Source organism: Bradysia coprophila, unplaced genomic scaffold (genome assembly GCF_014529535.1).
Source record: "Bradysia coprophila strain Holo2 unplaced genomic scaffold, BU_Bcop_v1 contig_324, whole genome shotgun sequence".
Taxonomy (NCBI): domain Eukaryota; kingdom Metazoa; phylum Arthropoda; class Insecta; order Diptera; family Sciaridae; genus Bradysia; species Bradysia coprophila.
In genome coordinates this window covers 1526185-1541915 of record NW_023503584.1, presented here as the reverse complement: position 1 = coordinate 1541915, position 15731 = coordinate 1526185, and the positions used below count along the sequence as shown (strand labels likewise).

Sequence of the window (15731 nt, the reverse complement as noted above, 5' to 3'; positions counted from 1 at the left end):
AAAATTTTTATTCTAAATAACGAAAACAACAAAATTAATGCATTATCCTGAAACGGAAAAACAATTCAGTGACAAGCCGACTGTTGTGACCGTTGTGACGTGTATTGAGATTACTGCTGTAACAATACCAACATAACATTAGTGTTGTTTTCGGGATTTTTTTCTTCGTAGACGTGTGAGCCAATTTCGGAGGGTTCGGCGGTATACTAGATTCGTTGTTACTGCGTTAAGGAATTGATATGTAAGAATCAATTTTCGCTTGGACAAGCAATAAAATAGAATACAGTGCAAGCTGCTGCCATGATTCGTTACTTGGGGAAACAATTTTTAAACTCGCAACTCACGCGTGTGTGTTTAAGCGCCTCGGTTTGAAAACTGTTATTTTGACGCGGGTAGTTACATACCTCGCCTTCGGCTCGGATATGCAAACTCTACCCTTGTCAAAATAACAGTTTTCAAACCTTGGCGCTTAAACACACACTTGTGAGTTGCTCGTATCTCAAAATTGTTCCCGCATGTAATGAATCATTTTCGCAGCATGCACTGTAACCTACTATTCTCATAGCAATTTACTTTTACTGTTGCTCCCATATACAATTAGATAAACACACCGAAAATGTTGTATACTGGGGATTCGTCGGTCCATATGTTAGAATCGAATTGCCAAACTTTACACTTTCACTGGGCGCCTTTCCAAGATTGCAACAAGTCGAACACGTTGATTGTACAAAATGTCTAATTACATCGATTTATTAGCAAAAGTTTGAATTCGTTCTATTGTTCGGATACGGTTAAGCTGTGCGAATATATTGTTCGATAAACTGTTTTCATTGCTCAATTCGCTGATTTGTTGCCATTTTATTTTTAATCTGTAATCTGTAAACGACTCCAGTGATTCGCTCTACTTAGAGTACGTGAATGTTCTTTTAAATACAATTTTGTGAGTACATTTTTGGCATTTACCGACCTCACGTGAAGCACTGTACGTACGTAATTTTTATTTTGACGTGTGGGAATAACGCCCTTCCCTTCGGGTCGGGCCATAAAGACCCCACTTTAATTTACTATAAAAGCCTCTACAGCTGAATCAAATTTAAAAAATTATTAAAATAATTAAAAAGAACAAAATGTAAAATCACATATCAGCAGAACACCTCGCAGAACACTTATACGTAATGTTTCGGAAATAGTAACATTGTGATGTTATATTGACATCTAATCAACGGTAGCTGCAGATCACCGTCACATAGAGGAAGTCTAGTTAAGAATACTCAAAAACCAAGTTCAGTTGTATCATTCAATTATAGATTCAGTTAATATGATGGATTGTTCTTTCGAATCTAAAACATGGAAAAACGCCCGATCTGAATCTTTCAGAAGTTTAAGAAACAGCAAATATACTGCTATAAATCTATAATTTCTTTTGTATTTAGTAACGCTTGTAGTGGTTGCAACAAAATCTTTTACTTCATTTGTTTTTAACAAAATCTTTGCTATATAAGAGAACACCAGCCAGATCTCATCATTTTTATTTGTCGTCTTTGTCGATAACAGGTGAATCGTCGTTAAGAAGGTATTTATCCATTACAGATGACTGCCGTCCAGTCCAAACTAAAAAAAAAAAACAAGATTCAGCCGCCCACAAAATATCGAATTAATTCCACAATAACAATAACAGAAATTAAAGCCCAAAACTTTTATCATTCGCTGAAGTATAGCAATTTTCGTGTTATTACTCAATAAAAAATATTTCAATTTATTTTTACCATTAAACAAATGGCTGAAATAAAATGATATACCGTGATGCTTTTTATATTACACATTTAAAATGGAAGTAAGGTGTCTTTTGAAATGAAAGAGAGCCCTCGTTTCGTGACGACAAAATATATATATTTAATTCCTGGTGCATAAATTACCTCTGCTACCTACCAACGTTTTGTTTATTTTCCATCGATTTTATTTAAATTTCATCTAATTTCTGTTAAAATTCAATGTTAAAGAGAGAGAAAAAAATCAACAGTGAAAACGGTCTATTATGATCCTGGGTATTTAAAAGTATATAATCTGAATCAACAGCAGGTTCATTCCAATTGTATTGTAACAATATATACTGATGCCATTGATATGTAAATGTTAACCCAAATAATAACAAAAACATGTTCCCTGTGAAACTTCCGAATGTAACTAGTAAAAGTGAAATTTATTGGTTTTGCGTGCACAGGGAATCGAATAAAATTTCACATATTACTCCCCATCGTTTTGTTCGGGAGCTTAATTTTACTGGCAAATAAATTCACACAACATATACACCACACACACATTCATCTACGAACATAAATGTATTTAAAATTATTCAAGCTATGTTTGGGTGTCCTCAATTGTTGGAATATGCTTCTATTAACTGCTCCCCCCGTATGTGTTACAATTTTATACTAACCTGTAAGGGATTTCGGAGAAAATAAATCGAAATAATGTTCCATTTACGAAGCACCTACAGATTTGCACACGAAGATTAAAATAAATCTTTTTCGCGTCATTGTTAGTCTATACAATTTGGCATGATTCCAATTTGTATACTCATGGCGCATGGGGGAATGGGGTAGCATCAGCAAAATAAATGATTTTATTCGCTCCATGTCACAGAGGTTGTCTCAAAATACTGCAAATTTGATCAAATTAAATTTTCTAAAAATCCACCGAATTCGGAACACGATTCAAGATCAGGTCGCAGCAAAAAGCGTTTTCCACCATCTTCAATAGGCTAATAATTAATCCATTGATTTATACGGTTCATTTTCTTAAAAAAAAAATCAAACCCACAACTGGCTCTATCTCAGGATCAGACAACACTAAATTTTCTAAAATCCGATTGCCCTAAAAAATTGATTCGGTTTCGATGTCGACTCACTTTTGTCTATACATTCTCCAACACTTGCATAGCCTTCTGTGACAGAAGTTCTGTCATATTTCAAAACAATTTTTTTACTTAAAGTATCTGTTATCGATAACGACGACGAAGATAATGACAAGCTCTGGGTAATGTTGTTCTTTATATTGTAAAATGCATGTTTAAAAAATTGAAGTACAAGATTTGAAATCAACCAATTAAAAATCGAGGGGTAAACCACTATTTTGTTGCTAATCAGTTAATCTGTTAATCAGAAGCATAAGTTTTGTGAATCCAAACGGTTAATCGGTGATTAACATTGATTAACCGCTATATTTCACGTTTATATGTAGTTTTGCGACGATTCCCACGGTCAAATGCTGGTTATTCACCAATTCGTCATCATGTTAATCATTGGTTATTCATGTCAATCATAATCACATCAATAAAAAAGAGTGGTTTTTCCCTCGTTAAAGATACTTTGATCGATAGAAGTAGTAGACCAGATAATAATCAATGAAAGTCTAGAACAGGTATGGTCGATTGGCGAATTCGTCTTAAACACACTCACAATTTATGTCAAAATAATATGAAAATGAATGCGTTTAAGTACGAAAATCAAATTTTTATGTCCTCCGGGCGGACAATAGACCATACCTGTTTTACACTTTCATTGATAATAATACTGGTCAAATGCTTGCCGTATGTAACAGGTTAAAACTTCAGAATTTTGCTTTCTTTAAACTGTAATATAAGGATGACATGGCAAGCATATGACCAGTATTATTATCAGGTCTATTACTTCTATCGATCAAAGTATTTTTAACCTGTTGATTTCAAATCGGCATCAGGGAATCTGGGAAACGCGATCAAAGTATGCGTCCTTTTACTACATGTAACGAAAAGTCATGACGGTGCCAGATTCGCCCCTTAAATGATCATATTACTCACAGCTTGTCATTACTTTTGTCGTCATTATCGATAACGTATGAATAGCCGTATGTGACAGGGATCTCGTCTATACGGTCTTAACTAAAACTCCTAGAAGATCGTATCGCCATAATAACGACTGAATCTGCTACTTCATTTGTTTAACGTAATCACCAAGCGTTTCATGCAAAATCTTTTACTTCATTCGTCTTATCACACCGTTTAGTTCACTATATAAGACTGCATATTAACCATAGGTCATCTCTTAATGTTGTTATTGGTGTCGATAACATATGATTATCTGTTTCTAAAATAATAACAATCCTTCTGCTACTAACTGGAACAGCCGATTCGGTTTTATTTTAGGTCGTAAAACCACTTAAAAATTTGTAACTGATTGCACTTAAGATGATGTAGTAGAAATGGAAGTGAAACAGTAAAGCTTGTCGCAGATTTCATCTTATCGCCTCTTGAATGGAATACTTCAAAGTAATGGGTCGATTAGCTTTTGAGAAATGCCACAGAAATGATCGAACTCGAATGAATTTCGCATTTTTAATTCGACAAGAATTGCAGCTGACAGGCGATTAGTACTTGCTGATTAAATTGTACTGTCGTAAGGAGACAAATTAATTAGCATTCTACACGCAAGATTGGTTTTTCCGTAACATTTTGAACATAACGATTTCTCTTCTTTACGTCGACCTAATCTTTTACGAGGGAAAAAAAACTTTTTTTTATATTTAAACGAGGGGTAAAGTTTGTTGAATGGAATACAAGTCCAACGTACCTACTTTTGTCCAAGACTGACAGACATTATTAGTATGTAATATGTACAAAGTCAGCTTAATTCGAACGGCTGTTGTACACGAAAAAAGATTGTAAAGAAAGTTCACCTTTAGTTCACTTGTTTTTCTTTACGGGGTTTTTTCCCTTCATCATTTCATTGAAAAATAGAAAAAAGAATTCTCTTTCAGCAGTCAGCAGTTCTTTTTTTGTCTTGCTCCTCGTAATATTTCACCTCTTCAAATATTTACAAAATTTTCTCCCTCGTTTCAACAAATTAACCTGCTTAAAAATAAATTATGCAAATCTAACCTAGATTTCAGTACCATTAAACAAATCTAGAAATTTTTCGTAGAAAAAATTCCATTTTTTCTGTTGAGCTTCAAATGGACTGATGACATGGCTTTCATTGTAATGTCAAACGAGACCCACAACGCTATAAAATATGCGACTGGTACTGTATGTACCTACTAATATAATTAATTTATTTAGCAAGTTGTTTATGCAACAAAATCCTCGTTCGAAACTGGTCTGTCGTCATTTACACAATACCCACATCTAGTAGTAGTGCAAGCAAACAGCAAACAAATTGTATTTACATGCTGCTAGAGCGTAGCTATGTAAGCAAATTGCACCATCTAAAGGTACTTATGGCGATCTCTTCCATGCCTGACGTGACAGAATTTAATCCATGAAAAACTAATTAAGTTTTTATGTGCCTCTTCTCATGGAATGTGCTGCATGGAATGTTTAATGCCAATAAATGCGGTGGCATTCGTTTTTTTTTCAAGTAGAGTCAGATAATCCTTAGCAAAAAAAAGAGAAGAACAAGGGGGAATTATGACATGCACCTGTTGTGTACTTCAGATTGATTCGGTTAAAGTGTATTCGTTATCCACACGTTTTAAGGAAAGGAAATGCAATAAATGTCTTGGTTTGTTGTTTGCCTCATCTATTTATATATCTAATCTAATCTGTGTGCTTCTTGTCGTATTAATTTGTGATGTCCAGTGGATTCTTGTCGTAAATATTTGTATTTACTCCGCACCGTAAACAGAGATTGAGATTATATATTGTGCTACACCACAATGTTATCGTTGGAAATTACATTTTGTGGCTTATAACAACATAATCCACAATTCATGATGTTTGGTGGGATACTCTGGCACGCATGCTATACTCCCAATAGATTTACATCAAAAATGAAATCGAAATTGGTGTTACATGGTTATTCGATTTATTCATTCATGCAATTCATGAGAAATAACGTGATTTGTGTAGTATTTTTCAAACGAGTAACGTCATCGCGCCTGCAGCGGTAGCGATTGGAAACAAGCTGTGTTCTGAAAATTAGACTTTAAAAGTGGACTATTTTGCAAGTTTGCAAGCGTAAGCCTTACTCGACATGCTTAAAAATGGGCAAATGAAGCTGTAAATTGATAAGGAAGGATCAAGATATATGAGGGAGGAGCCACACTTCTTGGAGTTTAACATTTTAGAAATTGCAATCGATATTATTAAGTCTGGTACTTCCTTTGTTTATTATACAAAATCTTTTACTTCACACGTTTAACAAATGATTGGGCATATAAGAAGACAATGGACCAGGTCGCAATGTTGATTTGTGTTGTTGTCAATTGCAGATGGTCTTTGGTCCTGTAGCCAGGGGATGCCCGAACGGCTTTTTAATTTTTTTTTGTGAAGGAAGTTCGTTCTACGAATTAATTGGAGTTGTCAGTCCAGCCCTGCTTATAAAACTTTTACATTAATTCTAAATCCTTACACTCGTCTTCAGCTTTAAAGGGCACGTCTTCAGCTATAAATTTCAATATTTGCGTAAAATAACTTCCAATGTAAACGTAAATTCTTTCCGAATGCCGGAACAAATATTCATCGGAACGAGGGTTACATTCCTGGTGGCACAAAACATTCGTATCCATATTGAAACAGCCAGAGAATAATCGGCGTGTTATGTTGTATTGGGGACCGGTATAACATTCCAAAGATGCCCTTAATATCGAAATCAATCAAATGCGATGGTATTGGTTCGGTGTATTATATTGTGATGGGATTACACACCGATCGACTTTGTGTATTCAATTTCGTTTAATTCGTTCTTATATTTCAAGTATTCCCTACACACGGGCAGTAGGTTGTCATGGATATTTAAACTTGTAGTAGAGCAAATATTTTACTGACTTCCGACAATTTTATGTCCGTATTCGGAATTTAGTATCCTCTGATCCATTTCGAATATGATATTTGCAAACCACTTAATGGTTCAATAAATGTTCCTTCAATGGAAATTATTCTGAGCGAATTTCTGTTACATGGCGAACGGTCTTGCGATTTTAATATTTTAATGGTTATCCTTCAACAATATTGTCACAAAAATATTTCACAAAAAGTTGCAGGTTCCATCTACTTGTTGCATGGTTTGAGTGATGCTTTCACAGAGCAATGTTCAATTCAAGCTTCATGATTTTTACGATGTGACAGATTTTCGAGTCTGTCTGTATAATGATAAAAAAAGGACAGTTGGGTCCCTCCTCGGCTTAGACGCATTTTTGTCTTTTCGGATGCGGATGAATAAAACAAAAATCGATATGGGACTCGCATCTCACCCGGGCATGCAACTAAACTTTTTACCTTATAATAAGTACTAGTGGGATCAATTTTCCATCCAGCTCCAGCGTGTAACATTGGCAAAATCAATATGATAAAACAACGTAATCAACGTCGAGTCTTGATCAGCTAACGAAATGGTTTTTTCTTGTTCCTCCAACCCTTGCTCCAACCCCTAAATAACACAACATCATTATCTCTGTGTACGCAAAAAATATATGAAACGTTCGCTTTACGAGAGCTCCATCACTCCATTGAGTGCGTAGTTTGTGACTGTTTTCTCAGAAGTTCCGAATGGCCATGCACAAAAAATGCAACAGAACCGCTGGTGTTTTAGAATAGTTCAACTTTTCTGGAAAATAATTTAAAGTAACGCTAGAAACAGGTCAGGTTTAACCTGAACGTGACCTCAGTTACCTGAAACCTATTTTTACCTGAACCTGGTGTAATCAACTTCGATCTGAACCTTAAATCTGAAGATAATGTACATTCTGACAGATTTCAGGTATTACTGAAAATTTTTATGAAACGTGTTCAGATCAGTTTTGTCTATGTGAAATTACCTGACCTGACCTGAATTTTCAGGTTGATTCATTTTTTACCCGCGATCGACCGACTCTCAACCTCAACGTAAAAAATTACGACATAGACGTGTAGGACTAAGCAGATGAATGAACTACGTACGGGTCTCACTACCCATCTGAGCTTATTTCCAAAGCAAAAATCAAAGTTATAAGTTCGGATGCATGCAATGTTGCTCGGTTACGATATTTCAAAATATTTAATTGAATTCACAGCGGTACAGTGGGCGTCAAGCAAGCACTTTATCCATTTATCTATCTACAATCGTTATGTGTAACTACTAGTTGTTATAACTAATAACAGCGTCGACCACTTATTTCGACCATCCATTATATAAACGTAATGTAAGTTTTGTGAATAGGGGAACACTGCTAACGATTACTAAACAAACTTTACATCCTAAACCATATTTTGCAACATGTGGTTATATTTCCAGTATACTTCATTCTCTGTGTGTGCTATAAAGCCCAGTTAAAGTGGTAACGTTTTATGTTTTATAAATATGTATAAATGTGGGGCAAAAATGGATAGAGGCTAAAGGCTAATGTAAATTTAACCTCATATTTTGCATAACGAGCCAACAGAGCCATAAAATATTGCGTACGGTAAACCATTTTGCATACAATTCCATTTAAGAACGAAACCCATTCTGTCGAGTCCATTTTCGATTTGCTATTGATGGAAAATACACCATTTTATCGGAATTGGTATAGTTTTATAGGTAACAACGGACGGTGATTGGGGGAAAGGAGGTCTCTTTCGCTACGACCAGCTCATTTATGAATAATGAAATGTCTTTCGATATTTCTACACCAGAAATACATTATTTTGGTATATTGGTTTTGAAGTGATAAAATTAGCATTCTTCAACCGATCTCTTAATATCTTATAACTTATGGCGGTGTGGCACTTGAGATTCGTCAATGTTTTATGTTCGAGTAGTCTATAAATAGTACCGAATAATGCGATATCACGGAAGTTGATTTTATTTGATTCAAAACAATGTAATTGTAATGCACGTTGCAGCACTGACATACCTGCTATTTTTACAGAGCTTTCAGCATTTCAGTTAAAAAGTCCATAAAAACAGCATCTAATGTTTCAGTTCATAATCGAATAACTGCACGTATTAAGTACTGCGGTAGTGCACTATAAACATAAGAACCTTGCGAGAATTGGTTTATCTTGTCGTTTTCAAACATTAAGCATGTAACATAGGAAAGACACGTATAATGGAGTCGTTTAATTCTAGAAATTAAAAAAATTATTACTTTCCGGAGTAGTGTTTAAGTGCCACAAGGGCCGTAAATTGAAAGGAAAATTTTAATTTTAGAATAATAGAGACTAGAGCTAAAAAAAACCTGTCTCATTCAATTGACCCCGTCAATACACAGGTGTGGATCCTGCTCAAAAAATGAAATTATTTTTTTGTATACCAACAACCATGTAAATTTGAAGCGTTATGAAGAAGTGAACACAATTTTAGATTAATCACACTTTAAAAAATTTCCAGTAGATTGTGTAAATTGTTATCGTCACTACCGCAAAAATCGGCGATGGCACTGCCTTCAAGTCGGTCTTTTGAGATACGAAATTTAAAAATCAAAATGATTTGTTAGGAAATTAAATTTTCGATCATATTGTCCATGAAAACATTCTTCGGTGAAGTGACAGAAGTGACCGACTTGCCGACAGCGTCAATCATTGAGAGTCCTGTCAAATAGTGCTCAAATCCACAATCTATTAAAAGCTTCCCACTGTAGGACATTTTGGCGGAAAATTTGAATTCGCTAAGGCGTAAGGCGTATTCAAATTTTACGCCAAAATATCACTGATTGGAAATACTTAATTAACAGGGAACATCAATGACTTTCATAACTTTTAAAATTACAAAAAAATGTCAAATGTCACAGCACTGCTCCTAGCACAAACATAGAAAATATTCGGAGGCTGATGAAACCACACTGCCCTGCACTGTATTTCTTTTGTAAAGAAAGATGACTTATTGTCAAAATATACAGATATACAACACAAGCAATCCTTAGCGGTAGCTCGTACCACTAAGGCCTACAGATTTGACACTTGTCAATTCAGTGTTCATGCTAGGAGCAGGGCTGTGCAAATGTGTTTTTTTTAGAACTTATCAAGTGTTAATAATATGTGCTATCAGCCGCGTAGGGAAATATTTCTGGCAGAAATGTGGGAAAATGTGGGAAATTCAAGAAAATATGGGAAAATATTTTACCAAAAAAAAACTTTGGTACAAATGATGTGGAACGTGTGTCGTATGGAACAAGCAATCACCTTACATTGTGAATTCCAAATGATATTAAAAAAATACTAAAATCACGGATATAAAATCGGATAGAACGGAATTCCAATTGAAGAAAACTCTCACTAATTAGAAGAAATAGTAGAAGTTTCTATTGAATTGAGCAGCTATAATACACGAAACGAGCGAAGCATGAGAGTTCTATTGTCTGTTTCATTTCTCTTTTTTTCTGTGGAAGTAAATCTTCGATATTTAGTTTTCGTTTTCAAACTGTCCTTTTGTGAGACTCTACGTTAAATCCGCTTAATCCTAGCCGTGTTCTAAGAGTGGTTCGGATTTAAAAGGAAATGGAATTTTCCCTTTTATAATAATAGATCCTAATTTAAAATTCTGTCTGTGTATAGCATTCACATCGCGCAATATAATGCTTTCAAAATGATTTCATCTCACCGATAATACTTCTCCAGCACTTATTCCATTTAATGTTCGACACTTTTACCCCACAGTCAGTGTTTCCGAACGAAAAATCAGCCACATTTTAATTTCGTCCGAAAAGAGGGAGATAATTCCATTTTCGGTCGAAAATGTCCTGTAGCAAAATTCCAAACTTTTCACTTTTTATGCAAAACATCCGGTTTTCTGTGCCGTATTTTGTCAAACATATCCCCATATCCGCATGGCATATCCCTTTCAAAAACCAATTCTCCATACAAATTTCCATGATACCGGGCAACATTACTATACACATAATGTGTCTCTTACGTATGTATATAGATATAACTGCTGGCAGATAAACATTGATACCGTATCAACGGAACACCGAACACCGAACGGGGATAGAGTACATATATAGCATAATATTATGTAAACTGATTTTCACTTTACATTCAAACCATTGTGATGAATTGAATAAGTTTGGTTTTGTAATGCAAATTGCTCCAGTATATCAATTTATCTTTGGCAATGTTTTCACGGCTCATGTCTAGCTTCAAGCTTACACAATTCTCATGTACCCCATTATAATAATCAACATGCGGCTGTGATACGTTTGAGCCTATCAATATTATTATGCGGCATAAGTATTTCGGATTTGCAAATGGAATATTAAAATTTTTCGCAGCCTTTTTTTCTGCCGTTTGCTGGAAATTGATTTCGTAAATTGGGTAATGTGTGGAAATGAACGACAGGAAAAACGGAATTAATTTATTCCCGACCATTTAGGAACGCCGATGGCAAGTTAAAAAAGAAAGAAATCAAGTCAAAAATGCGGCACATGTCATTTGCCACGTAGATTCTAAAATTGTGTACATGCCAGCGCGCGGTAAAACACATTTATTCAAAAACTTGAACTAAAGTTTTGGCTCCATGAATAATCCAAGTTTTTAAATCGTAGATGCTATTGGCAGGCCATTTCACCTGCAAATAGTCTTTGTAAAAGGAAAAACGCCTGCCAATAGCGTGTGTAAAGGAGAAAATGCTATTGGCAGGCGCTTGCCAATAGCCTCCGTAAAATGGAAAACACTATTCGCAGGCAAGTTCGCCTGTCAATAGCATTTTGTATAACGGAGATACTATTGGCAGGCCCCTGCCAATAGCATCTTTAGTAATAATTTGGCTATTGGCAGGCGCCTGCGAATAGTCACTACGTTTTTAAATAGAATGGAATAATGGTGCAAGTCGGCTACGCCTCGAATGATAAATTTCACACATGAAGTACCATTTCCATCATTTGCCACATTGATAAGAAAGGTATTTTATTCAAAAATTTGAGGTAAAGTTTTAGATTCGTGCAGTAAAGTTAACTTTACCTCAAGTGTTTGAATATGTGTAATACATACCTGCGGAAACATTTATTTACTCACTTCCCCCTCGTTAGCAAGCACATTTTCCGGTACGTAACATATCTTAATATGTTATCTCGCTGTATTTGGGACTAGCCTTGCCCGTTTCTCTTCTATATACTCATTGAAGAGTATAACCTGAAGTAAATCATAATTCACCGATCCATGAAGCAATCGTCTTTTCTACCAATCCACAAAGCAATCGTCTTTTCTACCTCTTTACACATTCACTCATGTACCCAATACCGTATCTGTATATAGAAATACAGTTAAAACAATCTCTGATACATCTCGCATCTCTCATGAGAATGGACTTTTTTACCTGTCATCTTATGAAAGACGCACAGGGGCTTAGAGGGTCTACGGATTATCTGTGTAATAAATGAAATTTTGTCCATCGACCAACCGTTCACTCAGAGTCTCAGCGTCAGTTTCATTTCGCTTAAAGCTTCAACTCAAAAATTCATCATATTTTCATCACATTCAAGACTTCAGCCGAGCTAAACAGAGTAACAAATACTGTAATAAAGTTTAATCCGCGCAAAAATGTAAGAGCGAATTAAACAAAAACAAAAAGTCGTCAGAGTCTCGTCTATCCCTAGAGTACCTAGAGACACCGTTTCGTCCCGCTAGCTTCAAGAACGTCACAGTTCATTTCTATAATTCCCGCGAATTATAGAATGAAAACAGACACATTGGGGGAACTCATCAGCGACGTCAATGTGTGGCTATTTCACCACGATGCTTTACAAAACGTAAGACGCATCCCGTGGACAATTATATTTATATGTCGTGGTGAAAAGTCTGTAGTCCTTCATTCGTGTCTCATTATATTTTTCGTTCGATTGAATGCACCAAAAAAAAATGTTTCTGCCAATGAAGAACTGCACATAACATTCTCGCTACTCTCTACTGGAAAAATGAAAACCGCTTCATAAGCATACTGCACCTATTAAACATACAAACCACTTAAACTGTTTTCAGAGTTTTTCTTCTTCTTGAGTGGAAGAAGATCATAGGAAGAGTTGGTATACCAATTAAAATGGATAATGATTGACTCCAGACTGTAGTTTCTTTTTAAGAAGTCAGTTCACAGTTTTATATTCTCGAGATGTTCCATTTGTGGATGTAAATTTTTTCAGAAAAATTGAATTACATGGAAAATGGCTGTGCTTATTAGTCTTGAAAAGAAGTGAGCGATACAATTTTATTACTTAGATGTATCGCTCCGGTCACTTCTCAACCGTAGTGTCAAATATTATCATATAATATTCCATTCGTTTCATATAAAAAGGAAAATCGACAGCGCCGAGTGTATTCACTTCATCAGGCGTGTGAAACAACATAGAACAGGTGCAACTACTATATACTGATATCACGACAGTGACTCATTTAACCTGAACCAACCGTTGCTGAACGACCATTCCCAATTATAGCGATCCCAATTAGGACGAATGGATGAATGTGAAATTCAAAATTCTCGTCCGACTGCTATAAAATGAATGTCTAATGAGAGTATACACAAACAGTTTACACAAAAATCCGTACTGCCCTTCAACAAAATAATCACATTTCCCAATAAAAACCTTCCGAATCGGTTAGGTTTACTCATTATTCCACTTGATATTACTGACATAAATGTTTAAAAAATATAAAACCTGGTTATATGGTGAAGAAGGCAGAGGATACATATATTTTGCACGGCGGAAGAAAAAAGTGGTTGGAATGTTTGTTTGTTTTTTTTCCTGCTATGGTTGTTTCGACTTTGACAAAAGTTTAAAGGGCAAAGTTTACTTTTATGTCACAATGCATATATGAGGAAAGTTTTATGACTTTTACCGGCTATAAAACGAATGAAAAAGATGAAAAACTTTTCCTATTCGCTTAACGTTCCCAGGTATAGTAGTCTCCTGTATTATATGTGCACACACACACGGTATGACACAAATGGTTGGATGATAAATAAGAAGAGCTTCATGCACATCACTTGTGCATAAATAGGAAATATTTATTGTACACTGAACCAGTGTTCTCTTTCGGATAAAGATCAAACAAAAACATTTTCTCCATTGAGTCGAAGCGTTCATTTCGCTTAAAGATATTTCTGGCGGAATATTCAACTTCCTATTTTTACACCAAAAGAAGACAAGGAAAAATTGTTCTAAATTCAATTCGCAAAAACTTTGTAAAGAGAAAATATTTTCAGAGTGGAAATATTTCACTGTGATTGAATATTATGATGTACACCTTACCGTATTACATGTGTACGCTCATGAATCACGGCGAGACAAGCTCTGTGTAACAACAAAAAAAAACTTCCTTCACACCATTTCTTAAACACGATTCTTTCACACAGCCATAATGCATACTGAACGACATGTGCTACATATGCTACATCCAAGAGAAGTACAAGTAGTATAACACCGAAAAAAAGAAAAATATAAAATGAAATAAAAGTTTGCTGTCTATTTCGAGTATAGCATATAAACTCTAGCTATGACATTGCATATTTTCGAGTGGGTAAACTTTTTTCCGGGTCAATTTCCGTTCGCATTGCAGGTTTTCATGTTTACAGATTAGCTTAAGAATCGGATGTTCATTGTGGCCATAATATAGGAAGTTATTTTGAATATTTTTTTCCCTTCTTTTTTTTTCTTCTTTCTACCACGAACATGGGAGAGTTTCTACAATAATATTGATTAATGGACTTCGATGGTTCACTTTTATTGTTGTTCGATAATATTAAGTTAGTTTAAGTGCTAGTTCGTCGATATGGAATGGTATATATGGTGTGTGTGGTGACAAAGATAAATAAATTAGATTTGGAACATAATTTATGTTTTACATTTGGGGGATAAGTATATCTATTTTGGTGGCGGGAAAATTAATCATTGATAAGGGCAAAGTTCGAACGGAACCATGGACACTTTTTTTGTATGCGAGAAAGTTAATTTTCTATCGACTTCTTAACACCATGTTATAGTGATCGCCTATATTATACTTCCATCCTGTAATTTGAATTTCTTTTCTTGTTTTTCCAGATTTTTCATGGTGTTCACATGCTTGGCCTTAAGTGTATTTTCCACAATAGAAGGATATGAAAAAGAAGCGATAATAATATTAATCAGAATGGAGATTTTAGTCGTAATTTGGTTTACTATAGAATTCGCATTAAGGTGAGTGGAATTATTTTAAGCTGAAAGTGAGAGACGAAAAGTTGATATTTAACAGAACCTGTAATCGTGAAAACGTTTGTGCGAATTTTCAAAAACTTTCGTCAAGAACAACGCAAAACGCTTTCGAGAAGATTCTACAAATAAAAGCGATAGTCCATATAAGTCAACTCTTCAACTCTAAAGAGCTTTACTTTAAGAGTAATGGACCATTTGAAAATTTATAGCCTACATTTAGGCGGAAAATATTAATTCTGATTTACAATATTCGTTTTCTGATGATTTATCGGAATCAAAATCTTTTTTTGAAAAAGTAAAACCATTAAAACACCCAAAAAATGTGTTACTTTCAAAGAAAAAATTGGTTTGTGGGTGATAACTTAACCCACTTGGAGAAATCTTTAATCATAAAACTTACTGACATATTTCTGGCCAAGACATTCTATATAAATCGATTTTTCACCATGAAGCCATGATGGCTCACTTTTGGTCAAATGGAGAAAAATGCAGACCACAACCAGATCTACATTTTTCGTCATTTGGTCATCATAAATGAGCCATCATGGCTTCATGCTGAAAAATCGATATAAAGAATGTCTGGGCCACAGCGAAAAATTGCAAAAAGGTATGAATTT

General features: G+C 35.0%; 1 protein-coding gene across 17 annotated transcripts in view; it reads left to right on the top strand.

Moving 5' to 3' along the window:
- LOC119079366 (potassium voltage-gated channel subfamily KQT member 4) overlaps positions 1-15731 on the top strand; it is a 98188-nt gene that overhangs the window by 12349 nt on the left and 70108 nt on the right. For all 17 annotated transcript variants that reach the window (XR_005088158.1, XM_037187226.1, XM_037187232.1 and 14 more), the window contains exon 2: positions 14965-15099. Coding sequence is in view for 16 of the 17 variants with exons in the window: in XM_037187226.1 (XP_037043121.1) it covers positions 14965-15099 (135 nt within the window). In the remaining variant the exon portion in view is untranslated. The remainder of the gene's footprint in view (positions 1-14964; positions 15100-15731) is intronic.